General features: G+C 38.4%; 1 protein-coding gene across 4 annotated transcripts in view; it reads left to right on the forward strand.

The window, feature by feature from the left end:
• The window catches only part of EPHA6 (EPH receptor A6), a 515,545-nt gene that overhangs the window by 435,720 nt on the left and 59,780 nt on the right, over nt 1-20,045 (forward strand). For all 4 annotated transcript variants that reach the window (XM_087755983.1, XM_087755985.1, XM_087755984.1 and 1 more), the window contains 2 exons: nt 6,303-6,364; nt 18,692-18,901. In XM_087755983.1, the coding sequence (XP_087612109.1) occupies nt 6,303-6,364; nt 18,692-18,901 (272 nt within the window). The remainder of the gene's footprint in view (nt 1-6,302; nt 6,365-18,691; nt 18,902-20,045) is intronic.

Genomic DNA, 20,045 nt, shown 5'->3' on the forward strand with positions numbered 1-20,045 from the left:
TAGCGCTACCTAAGGGAAGTAAGTTAGCAGGGAACCAAAAGCAGAACATGGCTTTGGAGTGAAAAAATGCCCGATATGGAGGTGACTTCTGAGAGGCTACCTGGACACATGAATTCGGACCTAAAGTGATGGAGCAATATTTTCTTATATGAACTAGGGAGCAGATTCAAAGCCTTTGCTGTTTAAGTGGAAGAACAAATAACCTCTGTTTATGGTAACAGATTTATTCCCGTGATGGGTATTAAAGATTTCCTTATAAGTAAAGACTGTAGAAGTGAGCATGTAATAACTGTATTCTTTTTGGAGGATCCTACATAAAAAATTCATTAAAGTGGGCTTTGCTGCATTATTTAAAATGACAACAGGAGACAACACGCTGAATATTTTGTCATTGATATGACACTTCAAGTTCTCCTCTTATTCATCAGTCTACCACTCAATTAAATTACACACTATCAAAATCTTGTCTTGTGGAAAAAAAAATTAGAAAGAGAACTAAAAATATATGCGATGTGAATTTTAAGTATAATTGATATTTTACATTATTCTGCAATGTACGGCTTTTTTTCTTTTTTGCATTTCTGCCTATTAAAGAAAATGTCGAGCAGATTGATCAATAGAAAATACAAAATTGTAACATATTCTGAGGTGGCATTACATCAATACAGAATGTTTGTCATTTATGCTGGTTTTATTTGAAAGGCATTACAGTACAGCTGGGTGGGAAAAAACTTTCTCAGAGAAAAAAAAAAACACGTTGTCGAAACCAGTCAGCCACTTGTCACAAGGTAGTTTTTGCATCAAAACAAGGAATAATCCCCACACCTTCTACAGGTTCATCTAAGTTCTGAGTAATGACATTCATGTCCTTTCCCTGGATCATGCAAAGCATTGATACTGCTCTTGCGTGTTTGATCTGGCTTTCTGAGACGCTGGGAGTCTGAAATGGATCCGCCAGAGCCAGAGTTACTCCAGGTGCATTGTGCACATAGGGGAAGCTGCTTTAGCCAATATCCCAGACACATGACTGGTGTTGGGGAAGAGTGGGGTGGGAATATTTACAGTTTCACAGAAATTATGAAAACAGTGAATCTGGCTGTGTTATCAATACATGTCATGTATAAATACAATTTCATATTGTTATCTTATGTATGTAGTAAAATGATAAATTTGTTACACATTTGCAAATGCTAAATGTGATATACATAGTGTGTAAAATCCATATTTGGGTTTAAAACCTATTGCTTCAGAATACTATTTATATAATTCTTCTACTTTAAAAGTCTATTTTCTTGCTGTACTCCCTACTCCAGCACTGCTGGGTATCTAAAGCTGCTGCAAGAATGATTTGTTTGGCTGATTTGATCATTGAATCCATCTTCAAACCTTTTTATATTTTGCCCACCCCCAATTCAAACATGAAGTTGTGTGCTCTCCTCCAGCAGTGTCTGAAGTTTTTAGCCCCTAGATGCTCTTGACCTCTGTCTTTTATTCCAAGTCCTCAGCCGAAGCTGACACCTTTTTCAGTGTCCTTTTTCCATGCCTTCTCTTACGTGGATCTAGACTGTAAAATTAACCCTGTTCTTCTGATACTTGCCTAGTGCCTGTGTCTGTATCCATGTGAAAACACCTGAACTGGTCAAATCTTTAAACTAGAGTTTGGGTGTCCAGCTAGCTGGTGAGGTGCACCCATGCCGCAGAGGGGACTCGTCATGGGTCACAGGAGTGCCTTTTGGTGCATGCTCTCATGCCTGTACAGAGTTCCCTGGGGCGATGTGTGAGCTCTCACGGGTGCTCACATAGCAGGCTCACGCAGCGCTGGCACGGCTGTCTCTGTGCTGCAGCCTGTGCCATCCTTCTGAGCCCTGAGCGCTTTTCCAGCTCCCACTTGTATCACCTCCCACTGCTGTCTATCCTTAAACTTGTTTCTTCAAGTAAAGATGTCCATGTTTCATAATGTAAGCAATCATAAATATAGGAAAACAATTCAATGCTTTCCAGAATTGCATTAGCCTACCCCATGATAAAATAATCAAAGATTGCTTCTCTCTCTCCAAGACTTCTCTGCCCCCCTCCTTTTTTCATTCCTGTCCTTGTTTTGAGGATGAAGAATTCATCTGCCTTAGTACCATAAGAGCAACATGGATTTTCATAATCTAAGTAATAGTCTTTTTTCCTTTTTTTTTTTGGTCTAGAGGCAAACATTATGCTATTTTAAAAATCTCCCAGTATTATTTTTCAAAGTCAATTTCATAGTCCTCTTTAAAGCAATAGCAGTATTCTGTGTTTGTACAGGGTTCAGCACAGACCTTAATCTTTTCTGGACTCAAATTGTACCACAGTATAAAGGATAACACCTGCTTTTTGCAGCTAAAAAGGAAACTAACATCAACTAATGTCATCCATGGCCTTTTGTCTTACCAAGAACTTTGTTCTATACAAGCCCTGGGTTGGCTGCCACCCTCTGACCCTTTGGAGGTTAGGCATCCCAGACTGCGATCTGTTACATGTCGGGTATCAGAAGTAGAGACTTGCTTTCAGAGTTTGCTTCCCAGATCTGGAACTGATGGAGTGCAACAGCTATACTCATCAATATCTGTGTTTTTCGCAGGGGACAGCCCAGTCTCTCCCACTGCCTGCCCTTGGGACTGGTGACTCGGTCTCTGGACTGAGATGCCCAATGTTGGATTCTCCCGTTGGATGTGCCAGAGTCAGCTGCTCATCCTCATGTCTCAGCCAGCTTCTCCAGATCCAACTGCTAGTCCCATTCCTTCAACCGTTTTTGAACTGGAGAGTCTGTTCATGCAATGCGAACACACAGTGGAGTCACTTAAGTGTCTCTACAGGGTACTGAGCTAGGGAAGAAAATACAACATTGTGTATTGGTAACCAAACACAGCCTGGTTGGGTATACTATACTGATTAGATGGAGAGGGCCACTTGATTTTCTGAACCTGTTTTTCCTACCACACCTTTGAAATAAGATGTGTCCTAAATTATGTTTCCTGACACTTGATGTACTTATATTTGTAAAATGTTTAGAGATCCTTGTATGAAATTTGTAAACCTATACAATTATTGGAAAATAATTGCTTGCTGGGAATAGAACCCGTGTGTTACCACTTTGGTGATAAATGTACCCACTGGAATCTGCTGTGTAGCAGAGTTTCTTACTATATCTTCAAACAAGCGAAACAATAGCTGAGACATTTTTGATCTACAGGTACTCCAAAGACAAATACTATGCTGACTAAAAGTCTCACTGGATTGCCTGTTACAGTCCAGCCTGGAATACATAAATATCTTCAGTCATACATTAAACCTGCAGGCAAAATAGGATGGCTTTTATCAACTGCTGTCACACTAAAGGAAGATTATTTGAGAAGTTAGTGTTAGGATCCAGATTTAAGATTTTTGCTTAAGATAATCAAGTGATGGAGCCGGGTTCATTTTTGTGGTGTCTTGACACAATCTTGCATCAAGTTCACTTGAGATCTAGGTAGGACGGAGAGGGTTACAGACTGAGTCTATGGGAAGCCATCAGCCTAAGTGACTACATTCATTGTCTACCAAATTCCTGAATACTTAATGCTATGCTGTTCTTCCAATATACAGCAACCTATTTGAAGACAAATGCTACTTACTTTGGTGTATTTACCAGATCATGCCATTCCTGTGCTATCATGTGGAAGAGCTGGTTTTGTGTTAAGGCGTACCATTTCAAGTAACTAAAGGAACACACTGAGTAGTTTAAAAACTCATAAACATTATCCAGTGAAAAATACTGAAATATCTTTTTTAAATCCACAGATAAATTCATATAGATACATTTCATAGTTACTTTAGCCTAGAAGTTCATATTGTTGGTCTGAGCAAAATTGAAGTACAGTTTGTTGGGGGTTTTTTGGAGGGGGAGATATTTTGTGAGAGAACGTAGAAGAATTAAGAGTTGCTTTTACAAAATAAGTGTGAAAATAATTTGTGTTTAAGGATATGATTCTGAGGAGCATAAAAGATGTAATGAGAGCCTATGAACCTCTAGAGAACCTTAGAAAATAGCTTCTGGAGGGCATAGGGCACCAAAGGATTACTAACAGGAAACTAGGGAGACTGTTTTGAAGCTCAATAGCTCCATTTGTCATTCCCTTCAAATGCAAATCTTCCATAAAGGTGTTTTAGTTGTTGATTTACCCAAAAAGGGAAATTTCTGGGTAACAGGCCTGACAAAATATACCATCTGAAAGCCAGCTTTACATCCCTATTTATTGCAAGATGCTGTTGTCTGCAACAATTTAGAAATTACTACTTGCTTGAGAGAGTTCTGCATATAGCGAGATCCTCTAGCATCAGGCTGCTGTTTGTTTACTTCTCTAGATTATAGAATACTCCTTTCACATGAAGATGTCAGCCCCTTGACAGTAAGGAAATGGTAAAGGTAAGGGAATCTAGGTCATTCATGTACTTGAAACTAAAGAGACTAGGCTATACAACTAGTCATCATTAGCAACCTGAAGTAAAGAAAACATTAATTTTTAAAATGCTGTGATCTCTAAGAGCTTAAAAGTGATGTATCATTCAAGCTTATAATGCAAAACCAGGGTATAACCAATGGATGCAGATGAATATAAATTGATTTGGTGGCAGATGCACATCTGCAGCTGAGACCAAACATTCAGTTAAAAAATAAGAAGCTGGTAATTCTTCCCACTTCAGAAAGGCTATCCAAAAAGACTATTAAGGGATCTGAGACTTTTCACACAGGAAAAAATGTACTACTGTGCCAACATTATGAAGCACTGTTTTATTCATTGAGGACCTAAACATGAGTGTGAATACAGAAAGAACCCCAAATTTTATGGGAAGAAACAAGAGAATATTGTGAGGAACTCCAGAAAGACTAGACTAAACTACGTGAATGAGCATCACCAGGGTACTTGGAACTCCAAGTCAACATGCTGGGAAGGAACAGAGAAACAGCTCATTCACTTTTTTAAATTCAAGGTTAGCTGTAACAGCTCAGGAGAAATACCTGGCTGTGGCTTAGTGCATATTGTGGACAGTTTAATAAACACTTCCACTGTTAACCAAACTGAGCAGAAAGTTAGTATGTACAGAAATGGACAATTGTGCTAGAAAAATCATAATGCACTTCTGTGCTTTCTCAGCCTGAACACTGTGATTGTTTCTCATCCCCTCGTCCAAATAAAACACAAAAATAGTTTGAGAGGCAGAGAAAAAAAAAGTCATGAAGAGGCTTCCTTTGGATTTGAAAAATGTTGGAACAGCTAGTGTTGTACTGAGAAAGTGAAACGGGCGGACGTGTGGTGTCACCACTTGGCACACCCCAGTTTCACACAAACCCCGAAAGAGACAGGCATTCTCAGGGAAAGGACAGTTTGCCATTTTAAGACTTTTACCTCCTTCCCAATCTTACTGACATATTTATTCATTACATTAGTTTTGCATATATTAGAATGGCTCCTTTGTAATATTAGCAATTCTAAAAAACTTCTTGCTGCGTAGCCTGATTAGCATGCTAATGGAGCCTCTCCTGTCAAGCACTTCAAGAGTGGTAAGTTATTCCTGGGTATCAGCCGTGAAATGGTATTTAGTTAAGTATCCAGTTTAAAAGTTTATCTTCAGATTTGGATATTCTTTTAAGAACTAAATGTAACGCGTTATTCTACTTCAATTTGGACATGATCCCACCTTGGAACCACACGGGAAAGCTGTGCTAGTTGAGCAAAACTTTGATTTCAATGACATTGTGTATATGTTATGTATGTACAAACACGGATTCAGAGTTTTTCTGGATTATATACACCCAATACATCTAGGAGACTTTTTTGGTTTTTGTGACATCCCCTTCTATCTGTCTATCTGTATGCTCTAAATCATTGAGATATTTTTCTTTGAGAGGAAAATAATGGCACTGAATTTGTAATTCCTTGGACACGGCTTATGAATATTTTTTTTTTTTGCCTTAACTCAAATATATGCCAAAATGTTACACAGCAAATGTTGCTATTTGGAAATAGCAGGCTCTTCTTTGATCCTTTTTAAGGGGAGAATACACTGGAGCGAACAATGCACATTCAGCTAATCCAGTACCACAAAAAAAAAAAAAAAATAGAAAATAATTCTTAGAGAATAACACAGAGAATTGTGTTTGTGATATAAATGAGGATTTTGAAAATGGGTAACGTATTTAACTACTGTGAATAATCTGTGCAAAACAGTTGGAATTATAAAAGCCCCATAATATGTCTATAATCCTGATGTGTTTCTTTGCTGTTTTGCAGGCAGACCAGTAATGATTGTAGTTGAATACATGGAGAATGGATCCCTTGACTCTTTTCTGCGGGTGAGGTGCCATTTTCTGATGACATTTGAATAAGACGCCATTCTAGGTTAAGATTTTAAATCATTTATTGTAAATTAATTTCTACATAATGTTATTCATGGATTTTTAGTGAAAAATAGAAGCATTTTCCCCAGGGTACATTTCTACGGTACAGTGATACATTAGAGCATAGCTGGAAAAAAAGAAGATTTAAACTTAAGAATATAATTGATTTCTTCTACAAAATAAGTTCCCATATTTAGCAAAATGTGTTTCAAATAGTGGTTTTGTGAAGGAAAAGATAAATTGAAGCACAAATGCCCAGCCTTATGGAAGCGGTTCATTTTTCTCAATCACTTTCAAAAATACTTAGTTATGATTTTTTTGGTTGGTGAAGTGTAGAATAGACTCAGTAATTGATTTATAATTATTTATGGTTACTTGCATTTAACAAATTAGAAAACAGTTCATGGGTGAAATGTCCTCGCATTAATTAACCCCCAAAGGTCACTAATCAACATTAAAGAAGGGCTACAGAAAGCATGAATAATATGTTGGCACAATTGTATTTAATTTTTCTTAGAAAAGTAGAAGGAAAGCTAAACTTATCCTAAAATGGTCTCTTTGTTAACAGAACACCTGGAAATGCTCCAGAGGCCCACTGACAAAAGACCCTGTGTGAATAATTTGATTGTAAAGTATTTCAAATTTGTCTTAAAAAGTAAATGTCAATCCTTACTAGCCCGCTGCCTTGCCATTGCCATTTTGCAGAATGGTAAAGCTGGGGTTGTAGGCAAGGTCGGGGCAGGTGATCGGGGGACTATGGTTTTGTGAAGTTGTTTGAAAGGGTATCCCAAGTGCAAAGGAGAGGTGTTCAACAAGGAGCTGTGAAAATATTTGCAGGAAAATCTAGATGATGATGATCAAGGATACTATGGTGGCAGGAAAAAGGAACTGCTAAGAGAAAAGAGTGAATAAGCAGGAGGGAAAGAGCAGCCAACACTTTAGAAAGAAGACTAAATCAGTGGGAGGGAGAGGAAGTGACACGAGAGTACTTGTTTGACAGCAGGTCGAGAAAAGAGGTAGCCGCAAGAGGAGAAGAGCATCTGGAACAGAGGATACTACCCTGAGAATACATCACAGCCATTATCTTAGATATCTCGAGACATTGTTTCTCCCTTCCTTTTGCTTTTGATTATTCCATTGTATTTTTTCTCTAGCATTTCCTGCCGTCCTCTTCATCGACTCTCCCAAATAATTTTTTACTTTCCTTTGTCAAGACACATGACAGATATCTGCTATGTTGTCAGAAACACACCAGCACCACAGTTTCTGGTGAGAATTTACTGATCTCTCAAAATCAAGTATTTTTCTGAAGAGAGTTTGATATCATCAAGTTCTTCTTAGAAACTGGGTAGATTTTAAAAATCACCCCCCTTGTCTTTCTGGCTCATCTCTCTATCCATCTGCAGCAGACGGACTGCAGCTGATTTGAGTACCTGGGGCTTCCCTGGTCTGTAATTTTTCAGCAGTGCCCCAGGAAGACATGCCGGGGCCTGAAACTCTGCTGTGTGCGTGTGTGCGCGTGTCTGTGCGTGTGTGTGTGCAGAATTTCATAGAAGAGAATAAAACCAAATACTGAAATAATTCATGAGAGAGAATTACCTTTCTCTGAATGGCTCTAGTATGATATCTATATTCCAATTATTCTTTACATGCATTTATTTATCAAAATAGTTACTACTTATTAGGATACTTAAACAGAAACTGACATCAAGAAAATTATGATGTTATTGTGAAGCAATACTTCTCACATTGCATCAGATATATTTGTAGGCAGAACTGCTGGGGGGAAATGTGAGCTAATCATTTCTGCAGCTGGTTTCCAAGTATATTATTTTACAGTTTCAATTCACACTTCAGATATGGTTTATTCTTCTAAAATGCTTTCTAAAGGGACTAATATTCAGCATCCCAAAGCACTGTAGATATATCATCAGCATTTCTGTTAATAATTAGCAGAGCAAATGGCTGCAAAGTAACCTATTTAAAAAGAAATCCAGCTGCTTCATTAATAGTAGTTGTTTCCTGCAGATATAAGTCTACACTTTTAAAAGCTTTTGTGAAAATACAAAGAAGCAGAGAGGGTTTATCTTTAGCAATCCTAATGAAAGCTGTTCAGTGAATATAACAATTCTTTTGTGATGAGATTTCGAAGAGCTTATAAGATAGTCTATCTTTCTTATTATTTAAAAGAATCACTTGTTACAGTGCAAAGTGTTTTTACAGAGAGGGGAAAAAATCCATTTCTCACAATCAAAAATACTTCCACCCACACCAGAACCTGCAAAAATTAACCAGCACATCCCTCCAAGCTGTCCTTCTCCAAAAGCCTGCAAAAATGGGTCAGTCTTACAATTTCAAAGTGAAACTCTGTGATGAACCATGTGAGGGTATTCCAGAAGAAAGACTCCTCGTGGAAGACATTTGCCATCAGCCTCCTCGTGGCCTTGGTGGGATGTTAGCTTTCATGCCAGCATGAGTTGTGCGAGGAATCATGAACTCCAAGTAAAACTCCCCTTAACCCCTAAACCTTTAATAGGCTTTACTTCCTTGCTTGAGGAAATAAAGCCCTGAGACGTTAAGTGATCTGCACAGTATTGTGCACAAAGTGCGTAGCAGAGAGTAGAAATGAAATCAGTTCCCCTGAATTCCAGGCCAGCAGCTTACACTCATCCTTCCTCTTACTTAGTGCTGTATTTTGGTTGCAGTTTTGTGGCCAGGTCCCCAAACCAGTGCCTTCCTTTCTGGTATTTGTATGAATTAAACAGCGAGCTCAGCTAGATTATGTCTTCCCCACCCGACAAAATATCCTGTATGCTGGCTGCTAACTTTCAGCTTTTGGGGAAAAAATTTGGCATGCATTTGCAACATGAAGATGCTTTAGATATATAAAGCATCAGCTAATTAGAACCAATTCTGTAAGATGATGGTAATTAATTATAGCAATTGTGAACCACCAGACATCCTAAATTGCTGGAGACACTTGATACTAAATTTTCCTCAGAAATCCTGCATTATTTTTGCAATTATATAAATCTTATTTCCATAAGATGAAACTCATTTATCTTTTTTTCTCATAGAAGATTGATGCATGTAAGTTAATCATCTCACAAAAGTATACCTGAAATTTGCTGCAAGGAGATGCTTATTTGACCAGAAATAAGGTACATGTGGCTTCACTTCTGGTAACACTTGGCGAGATTTCTCTGAAAAAGAATGTGAGCTTGCAGCTTAGTATTTCTTCAGGGCCTAGAGGCTCGTCTTTCAGTATTACTCCAGCAGCTCCCAGATAGGACTAATCTGTGCTTGGAAAGAAAGTGGCTGATACTTCAGCTTGGGAATTGAGGAGATCCAGGTACAATTTCCCATTACCAACTTCACACACAGACTTTGGATGGGACACATTGTCTTTACGTTACAGTTACCTGCCTGTATAATGGAGATCTTAGCAATCACTTATTCTGCAAATGTATGAGGAAAATAATAAACCCACAAAGAGCTGAAAGGGCAGCTATCCGTATTGATAGAAAGATGTACTCAGTAATTAGATAGGATAGTTGCAGTCAGATATGTTTGCTCAGGCTTGTTGATACAGAGTATAGAAGATACAATAAGAAAGACAACCAAGAGAGATGCATAAGAGAAAAAAAAAAAAAAAAAAGCCTAAAGAACACAAAACCTTTTTAACAAGCAGGTTGCTACTGATGTGGGTTTGAGATGCCTGTTCTCTGAGTGTGGCCATGACTAAGTAAACCACATGGGTATTGAATCACTCCTTGGTGAACTTGCAGTCTTCACACATGACATAAATGCAAGCCCATTTTCCTGAAGGAAAATGGAGATGAGTCCCACATTGCACCCAAGCCCATGCAGCTGTTCAGAGCATGATAGAGTAATATAACCCAGGTCTGAATCCTAGCTTCACTCCTTAGCTGTTTGTGCTGGACACCACAACATTTCCCTCAGTCTTGCCTGTCAGATGATTGCAATAATTCCTATAAAAGTCCTTTGCCCCGAGGTTGGTCCTTTCACCCTGATATACCCTCCCTGGCTCAGCTCACTCTCTCAGTAGATGCCTTCCAGACTTATGGAGCTATTTAGAGTTAAATCTCACGTACTGTTTTCACAGCTCCATCTAAAGGGTCAATCTTGGCTAAAGTAATTTGATTTAGTATCACGCAGGCAGGAACGGGGTGATTAGGAGGCTAGGTGGCTTGTGTGTTTGCGGGGACTACTGCTTCTTGGGCTCAGTTGCACAGAAATGCTACCTGGAGAGCATCCGCTGGCTGTGGTCTGCACTCACCCTCCTTGTGCGTCGTTCAGTACGGGCATGGATTTAAGCTACAGAAAAGGAACGCAGTTAGAAGCTGACTTTTGCGGATGTTTGTTTGTGGTTGGCTACCTAGAGTCATGTAAAATGAACTAAAAAACTATCACCAGAGTACTTTAACTTCTTTCAGTATTTTTCTGCAGCAGCAGACTACCAGACTGCTGTCAGTGTTTTGTTCCTGCTCAGTGTCCAAGGTGTGCTAAGCCATAGTCGGCACAGTAAGGCAAGAACCAGGGACACAGCAATATTAATCAGATGAGAACTTATGGTATTGCGGCAGGTTCTGTAGCAGGCCTGAGACTAAAATAATCTATCAGCTGTATCCACTGCACTGTATTTGCTCACCCTTCTTTATTAGGAAGGGAATGTGCACTCTCCAGGGATTAATGTGGGAAAAAGCTCCTTGGGGTTTGCAGCATTTTCCCTTAACTGTACCCTGAAGAGACAGATGTTTAGGTTTGAAAGACGCTCCAGTCTTGCCCAGTTTTGTGAATCTCTGAGCTGTAGGAGGAAGGGATTCATCTACCTAGGGTAACCACAGGGTCGTCTTGCTTTCTTCATTGTTACTATTTGCAATAGTAATGCTCTTCTTCCTACCTATAAAACTTGTGACTGATATATTTCCTTCCACTTCAGAAAATCAAAATACTTGTAAAAAAAAGTTTCATTTATTTACAGCCATGCATAGTAGGTAAAAATGCTGTAAAATATATTCTGTTATTCCAAAGAAAATATTTTCTAATGATTCTATAAAAATACGCTTAACTGCCTTAGAGCACTAACTGCAGCAGACTGTACAGCAAATGAAACCCTGGAATTCATCACCAAATTTTTATCCCCTGAGGCATGTCTAGCAGAGGCTAAGATAAGTTTAAAAATGTATGAAAAAAAATGTTACTAGAAGGAGAAAATATTATGATATATTGCTCTTTGATGCAGTAATTGTTATGAAGTTATTCTCAGAGCAGCTTTACTATCAGGCTCACCCTTTTTTCATCTAGAGTTTAGATGCTGTGGCAGACACCTACATTTAGTGCGTTTGGGAGAAAGGGAAAAAAGAGAAAAATTAAGACCTGTAGAAAGTTCTACAAAATGATGTTGTAAAGTATATGTTGTATATCCATCTAACATGGTCTCACTAGACAGAGTAAGCTTTGAGGAAAAGGGGCCAGATGGCCTTTCCTAAGTTTAATGGTTCCTGTTATTATTTATCTGCATCCAGAGAGGCAACAACATTAGAGCTCATAACTAATCCTCCTTCTTTTTCTTTCACACGCAGCATTCATGTGCACTTTCATTTACTGGAGGCATGCTCCTTTCCTGGTAGGATAAAGGTGGCATCTTGCTTTCAAAAATGACTCTGTAAAGAAGAAAACCTGCACTGGAGACTGCTGATAGCAATATTTTTTTCTGAACCAAAAAACAAATTGAGCAATTAGAAACTGAATTTGAATGAATGTGACACCTTAATAGTGAAATTGTAAGCAGCATGTATTTATGTGATCTAAGATTACACTGAGAAGCTGTCACTGATGCTACAGAGCCAACATTTGTTCTCAAGCAATGTTTTACCCTGCTAAAAGGAGGTAGAAAACAGTATTTCTGCTACTGCTGTGAGAAGTTCATTTAGAAATGCTGGGTATTTTTAATCACGGTAGATATTTTTCCTACTGAGCAACAAGAAATTTATTACAAACTGTCTTGTATTTGAAACCAAAAAGAATTTGATAGGTACTGTGGACACTTTCAGTGTGCTCTTTATCTTTGTGAATTTGTGGAGAATACATAAGAAACCAGGAGATCAGAACAGAGCCAATGTCATCCATGTCTTTAAAAAGAAAGGAAAAGAGAAGCCAAGAAATTACAGGCCAGTCAGCTTAATGTCAACTGCTGTAACATTTCTGGAACAAATTATCAAAAAAGTATTTATGAGCACCTTAAAGATAACAGCGAGATAAGAATGAGCCAACATGGATTTGTCAAGAACAAATTATGTCAAACAGTCTGGTTTCCTTTTGTAACAGGGCACAGGCTTCGTGGGTATGGGAGAAGCAGTTGACATCATAAATCCTGACTTTAGTAAGACTTTAAAACTCTCTCACATGAGATTGTTATGAGCAGCTAGAGAAATATGGTCTTCATGAAATTTCTGCTGGTGGACACTGTACTGGCTGCATACTGTACAAAGAGAACAGACTTTGGATGGAAAGATATACAAAGTAGGATTATTCTGCAGTCTGTGTTTCCCCATATTTTCATTAACCTTCTGGATCCTGAGACTGCGACTAAACTTATGAAATTTCAGGCAATGCAAGGCTGAGTAGGAACACAAGCAGGCAGCAGGACAGAGCTAGAATTTAAAATCATCACAACAAATTTAAGAAATACTTTAGTAACTCATTAGTTTTAAAAACTAATTAGAAATAAGTAAGGACAAGGGCACGATACTCCACTGAGGCTGGAATAATCCGCTATAGAGGACAGAGAATAAGTGTGCAGAAAGAAGTCTGCTGGAAGAAATGACTCTAGAGGTTGCAGTAGGTCAGGGGCGTCACATTGCTGTGAAAATGGCAAATACCACAATGGAATCCAGAAATGGGAGTATCCCCTGCAAGGTCTGTGAAGTCACTTTTCCTCTCTGCTTCACATCGGCAAGGCCTCAGAGTACTGTGTCTTGTTTGAACCTTAATGCTTCAGGAACTGTATGGAGTAGGTGGGCAGAGTCCACAAGAAAATCAAAAAGAATAGTTGCCAAGCAAATGACATCTGTGGACTGAATCTGTGTTAAGTGCAAAGAAAAAGGCAAGAGAGATATTTAGTCTTCACGGGCATAAAAAGCAGTTGCAAAGAGGAATTGAACTCTGTGCCAGTGAAAGTGCCATGCTCAAGGGAGGCATCTTATTCAAGTGGACATCTTATTTAAGATGTGGTATAGAGTGGGTAAGATAAGAAATATTGGCCCTAATGGTCTTTAACTGCAGGTTAGAAAAGCATGCCAGGAATGACACTGGGTGAGCAGATGATCTGATCCCCCCTCAAAGTCCCTTCCAGCTCTGTGATCCTGTGACAACTATATTCCAATGCACCAAAGTGGGCAGGGACACCTGGTTATTCCAGGACATCCCTTTCTTGTTGCTGTAGCTGAGTAAGGAAAACAGGGTCACAGCCTGCAAGGCTACTGCTGCTGTTCTGTCCAGATTTGAGGGTGGCTATTGCATCCTAAAATAAGCTTTGGAAGGGCTTCATCTTGCAACATTTTTTTTAATAATAAAAAGATTTCCCATATTTTTAATTTTTATTTTTAATGGAAGAGGCACTTAGATTCTTGTGTAGGATCACTCAGTAGCATTTAAAAGGAGCTAAAGTAATTTCAGTTTTTTATGTATTAAATTTAATGAAATTAGGTATTACTAATTGTATGAAACCCTGTTAACAGTTGATTAAAGAAGAAATTGACAGCTGATCTTATTCAGTACCAGTAATAGACACCTGGATCCACATGGTAGTATGAAGCATGAGTTATACTTCCAAGAAATACCAAGTTGCAGTTTGAATTTTGGAAGATTTATCCTGATAAAGTTCTACCATTTACTTTGCACAGTAGAATAGTAACAATAAATGCATAGCAAAAGCTACATCTTTCATATAGTGACCAGTAGGAACTGTCATTGGTGAATATGATCTAAGTTAGACATAGACACACCATTTTCAATGCTATTCTCCATCTAAAGATGGATTCTAAAGATCTAAATTGTCTGCAGTAAAATATTTAGACCTGTAGCAATTCCTGTATGCTTCTCAGAATATAAAGGCATAAAAGTGCTCTGACCTATAGGGCAAATAAAGAATCGGATTTTAGAATAGACAAAAGTCCAGAAACAATAGAGAAAAATTCAACCACCACACCTCCGAAAGGTTACTCGGTAGTAAAATGGAAACAATCTTCTGAAGAAAAATTCCATGGGCTTGTAGAAAAGCCCTGAACTAGTACGCGCTAGTGCTGGAAACTAGAGGGTGAAAAGCAATAAGAGAAACTTGGGATCTCATCCTTCCTCCCCTAAAGTAACTAACCCTCTTCACCGGCCCATTATGCATCAGTGCTATTGAAAGGTCTGTAACAGCAGGATAATATTTCACGTACATAAGGTTTTCAAAGGCAAGCTGTAGCTGAATGAAAAAACAACATTTTTTTCAGGGCATTTGCAGGGCTGCGTAAATGCAATGACAACTACTCAGATATTGCATCTATACTCAGCTGATGAGAAAAGTTTATTTAGCAAAGCCATTAAAGCCTGATTAAAATTTGATGGGATGATAGGATAAATGTGGTAAGTTCAGTCCACTGGGGTCTGAATTGCTGCCAGTATTGATTAACACCCTTAACACCCCAGTGGGAATCCTATCAAAAGCATATTTCAAATCTAAGCCATGGGAATCAGAATAAAGCCCTGGATAACAACCACCATATCATTCAGATAAGTCTTTTATGTCCCTATACGACAAGCGAATGAAATGACATAATGGAAAGTTGCCAAAGGATTGGTTTGACTCACAGGTGTATGTGGGGATTTGCAAATGCTGAAAATATCAGGCCAGATTCATACCTGGTATAATTTCAGCAACTTAGTTGAATTTTCCAAGAGTTAAATATGGCCCATAGTCTCGGTCTGATCAGCTTAAATCAGACAAATATTTTGATGTATTGGAAGATAACAGTTTATAGATTGTAAGGGAATACAACTAGCATGGAAACTGATGCAGAAGTGATTACAGAGAGACTTGAGAGAGAGGAGGCTGTTTTGCCGACAGGAAAAATGTAGTTGTTCCAACTGCAAGGCTGGCAATGAATCAATATAAAATCAAGCATGAGAAGGGACAGAGAAGAACAGATGCAGAGGATTCAGAGAAATATAGAGCAGGAGAAGGAGGACAGAATAAAATTGCAACTGGTATGTTAGCAGGTCTGTCATTTCTTTAAAGGTGGAGATAAGAAGCTTGAACTTTTTGTGTCAAGGCAGAAGCCCAAAGAAATTTGAAAGACGGAGGGAGAGAATGGCAAAAGCGTGAGATTGTTTTTAACTCAGGCATTTCTGCTATACTGGTAAGGTAAATACTGAGATTTGGAAAGAGCAGAAAAAGGTTATGTTTTATGAAAAATCAGTCAAGCATGGTCTAGATTTGAAAGAGCACAAATTAAAAAAGGAAGGAATGAATGCTTGTGATCCAAGGGGACAAAAGGTTAAAGGAGGTGTTGCAGATGACTCTGAGGTTTGTTGAAAGAATGGAGCTGTTAACGATGATAAGGAGGTAGAATCTAGAGGTTTGGGGGGGTGGTTTTGTTTGGTGCTTTGTTGCGGGGGCAAGGGGGGCTTGGTTGGTTGTTTTGCAAAAGTCAGTCATAGGTGCTTTGTTCCAAATCCTAATTCTACCATTAGCTAAAAAAAAAAGTTATCCATACAGGGTAAGTGTGAAGAGTATTAACTGTTTGCAGCCAGCTTAATAAATTTTGAGTCAATTAAACATTTAGAATTATTAAATAAAAAGCAAAAACCAAATCCTGTGTGGCTTCATTACATAAAATATCAGATAGGGTTCATGTCCTTCCTTTATTGGAAGAGACTTAAAGTATTTAAGAATATTCTCTTTTGTCTCTCTTTGCTTAATTGCTAGATGGAAAGTTTTTATTTAAAATATCTGTCACTGGCATGTTTTGGACTCTGAGAGGTTCCCTTTATTCTTGCAGTAGGGGCCTGTGACAGGGAATGTCATAGGCCCACAACAGGGGATGGCCTTTCCTAAAATGTCTGGTTATCACACTTGTGTCTTCACCCTCAGCTGAGTGTCGTCTGCAGAGCTAACTGCTTACAGGTGGCTTTGGTGGAGACAACAAAGGAAGGGGGCTGCTTATAGGTGTGACATGATTGTTTGAAGAGTTCTGCCTCCACTTTTGTATGGGGAGTTTAGAGACAAAAAGGTTCTAGAGCACTGGCTCAAGAGGAACAGTGAGAACATTCAAGGGGAATAGTTGCTCTGAATCAGCCATAAATAGCTGGTTTCAAAGAAGTGTCATTAAATATGCTTTGTTTGGAGAAGTCTGTGAGATGGCTGTGGTGTTTGGTCACTGATGGAATTACGGCTCCTTAAATACAAGTGTTGCTGAGAAGTATGATGAAGCTGTGAGATGCTCTGCATGATGAGGTGTGTTAATATCTGAATTCTTGCATTCTGATATGTTAGCTTGGAAACCGAACTATGCAGCAACCACGCTTATCTTCCTTTTCCCATTTTCTTTCTGGTTTTTGTTTTGTTTTATTATAACCTGACATAGTACTACTGGTCAGTAACTGGTGAATGTTGCCTGTAATGCAGGTTTTTCATACACTACTGCACTTGGGCTTTTCTTCCAACTGATTTTATGAAAGGAACTGAAAGAGTCTCAAGACACTCTACAAGTTTTACAGATTGCAGAATCCACGTTGTCTCTGCCTTTTCTGTTTGCTAAGTTTGTCTTTCTTTCTGTTTGTACCCAATAGAGTTTAATTGAACAATAGTGACTTTAAGAACTAGTTCCTCCAACTTCTTTATAGGCAAATAACTTTTTCAATTTAGCAGCCTGTTATGCACACTAAATGACTTATCATCTAAGAATATATTATTTCTTGATGTAAGTATGTATGTAATATATATATGAGGCAGGTCTTCATCAAGTATTGCTTCATCTCAGAAGATAGATTAATAACATGAGAAGCAAGTAACACAAAACTTCTCCCTGTCTGGGAGGCAGGAAAAAAACTTCTCCCCTACAAAAATCATTTTGCTTAAATGTATGAGCTAAGCAATATAAATCTCCTGAATGCTGATCAGGACACTGTTGCTTGCCTGTAGCCCAATGCTGAAGGCGTTGAAAGAAAAACTGGAAAGTTAACTTGCTTGCAGGGAATAGATGTTTGGTTTTGTTTGGCTGTTCCTGCTAACATAAAAGCCTGGCTCACTGAATAATCTATGAGAAGCTAAATGTCTGCCAGCTGAGGTCACAGAAATACTGCTGTAAATAATCTGCTGTAAATGGTACATAGGGCAGACCTAAACCAGGTAAAAAGCCCATAATCAGGTTTCTGTACAGAAACAGGTACTCATTTGGTCCTTACTGCCGCATAATTCAGGAGTCTTCTGATTTAGGAGGTACAGAAGCGTTAACTTTAACTTTGTGGATGGGAAACTGAGGCACACCAAGACTGATCAGATGGACAAGCATGGTTAACAACGTAACTCTTATTTGTGTTCAACTCCAGTAGATTTCAGTAGCAGTTAAGCAGCTTAATGCATTCACGGGTCTGGGCTTAATGGGCTTAGTCAGCCAGGAAGACTTTGGAAAATCTACACAACCCCTGAATTTCGGCCCAAATCTCCTTTTCAATCTAGTGTTTAGAGATTATATGGTGTTAGGTGCAGAACAGACATGAGGTAAAGCTCCAAAATTTTCTAGGTTTGGGTTTTTGTTAAACAAACTAACCCCTCCAAAAACCCAAAAGTGAGGTAACAGCAGTACTTCATGCAGACAATCAAGGCTGAGGCAATAAAAAGAGGGCTTTTTGTTTCCTGAAGCCATGAAATAAGAGATTAAGAGGATTTTTTGTGTGTGGTCATTCTTCTATTAAAAAATGGCATTTGGGGAAACTATTCCTAGTAAATGAGGATAAAAGACATTAAATGTTGTCAATAGAAAGATTGTGGAGAGTGTGAAAATGTGGAAGAACAGGGGGATAAACTGCTCAGTGAGACATGGGATAGTTTGCACTGCTGAGCAAGTTAAATATTTGAAAAAACAAGCTTGCAGTGGGCAGGTTGGCTGGATGGGTTAAAAATGTGTTTTAAATATGAGCTGTAGTTAATATCACTAGTACAAAATTTATGAAAACTAGCTGTGTTCTTTAAACTTGCATCTTTACCTGCAGAAGCATGATGGCCACTTCACAGTCATCCAGCTGGTTGGCATGCTGCGAGGGATTGCATCTGGCATGAAGTACCTCTCAGACATGGGCTATGTACACCGTGACCTGGCAGCCCGTAATATCTTGGTCAACAGTAACCTCATGTGTAAAGTCTCTGATTTTGGTTTGTCACGAGTGTTAGAGGACGATCCTGAAGCTGCTTACACAACAAGCGTAAGTTTCTCTTATCTAATTTGAACAGTTGATTGCCTTGTGCCTCTTTTCTTCTGGTTTCAGATTTGTCTGTGCTATGCGAACAGTAGTTTGAATTGGCTTTGTTACATTCTCCATCCATGTGGTTTAATAGCACTGCCAGTGTGTTTATGGAAGTTGTTTTGATTTTTGGCTGTGTAAGTGATGTATAATAAACTTTGGCAAAAGGTTTTTTTAAGGAAATATGCAGGTATAAGTGGGAGACCTTTTCCATTCTTGTTTGGGGTTTTGTGTTTGGTTTTTGTTGTTTTGGGTTTTTTTCCCCACATTGTTTCCCCTTCTGTTAACTTGTGTTCATTTATAAAGGTATGTTTTTAAAAGGGAGAGGAGAGAATCTCACTAATTCCACTGTTGGAAGCACAGTGTCAAGCCTTGCATTCATAAATTCAAATTTTCATTTTATTTTACTTAAGCTTACTTCCTGACAGGATATGTAGGACCTTTCTCTCAAGGTTTAAGTCTCATTTCATTAATACTTAAATTCCTTATGTGATGAAAGTAAATTGTTATAGTGGAAAATGGGGTTTGGGTGGTTTTTTGTTTGGTTTGTGGTGTTGGGAGGGTGGTTTCCATTGAAGTGAAAAACTCTTAAGCATGGAGAATCTTGTTCAAATTTGGCTTAAAAGAAAAAAGTAAATTGTACCTGCAGTATGAAGAAAGTAGGGAAAGGAGTGTGCTGGTGCTAATAAAATTACAAGTTCAGATACAGCAGTTTTTCACCATACCAAAATGTTCAATTACAGTCCTGTTATGATTATTACCACAACATTAAGAATCTTGGGTTTTTTTATAAGCTGATTTCAAGTAACTTCATATCTATCACTGAAACTAAAATTATTTCAGAGTCGGAGTGCATTCTTGTTTAGTACTCTCACAAAATGCATGGAATTTGTACGTTTCCATGACAGGGCACAGTGACAGAATTCTCAAAAATAATAAATTAGCACTAAATTTATTTTGACCTATTTCAACCTTTTTTTCTATTTCACTTTAAAAAGTGATGTATGGCAAAATGAGGAACTCATTTAACTGTATTGTAGTAAGTACTCTGGTGTATCTATTAAATTCAATATAGCTATTGTAATGGGATTACAGATTTTATATG

This window comes from Nipponia nippon, unplaced genomic scaffold (assembly GCF_047370975.1).
Source record: "Nipponia nippon isolate SJK-2023a ecotype South Korea unplaced genomic scaffold, ASM4737097v1 scaffold_2, whole genome shotgun sequence".
Taxonomy (NCBI): domain Eukaryota; kingdom Metazoa; phylum Chordata; class Aves; order Pelecaniformes; family Threskiornithidae; genus Nipponia; species Nipponia nippon.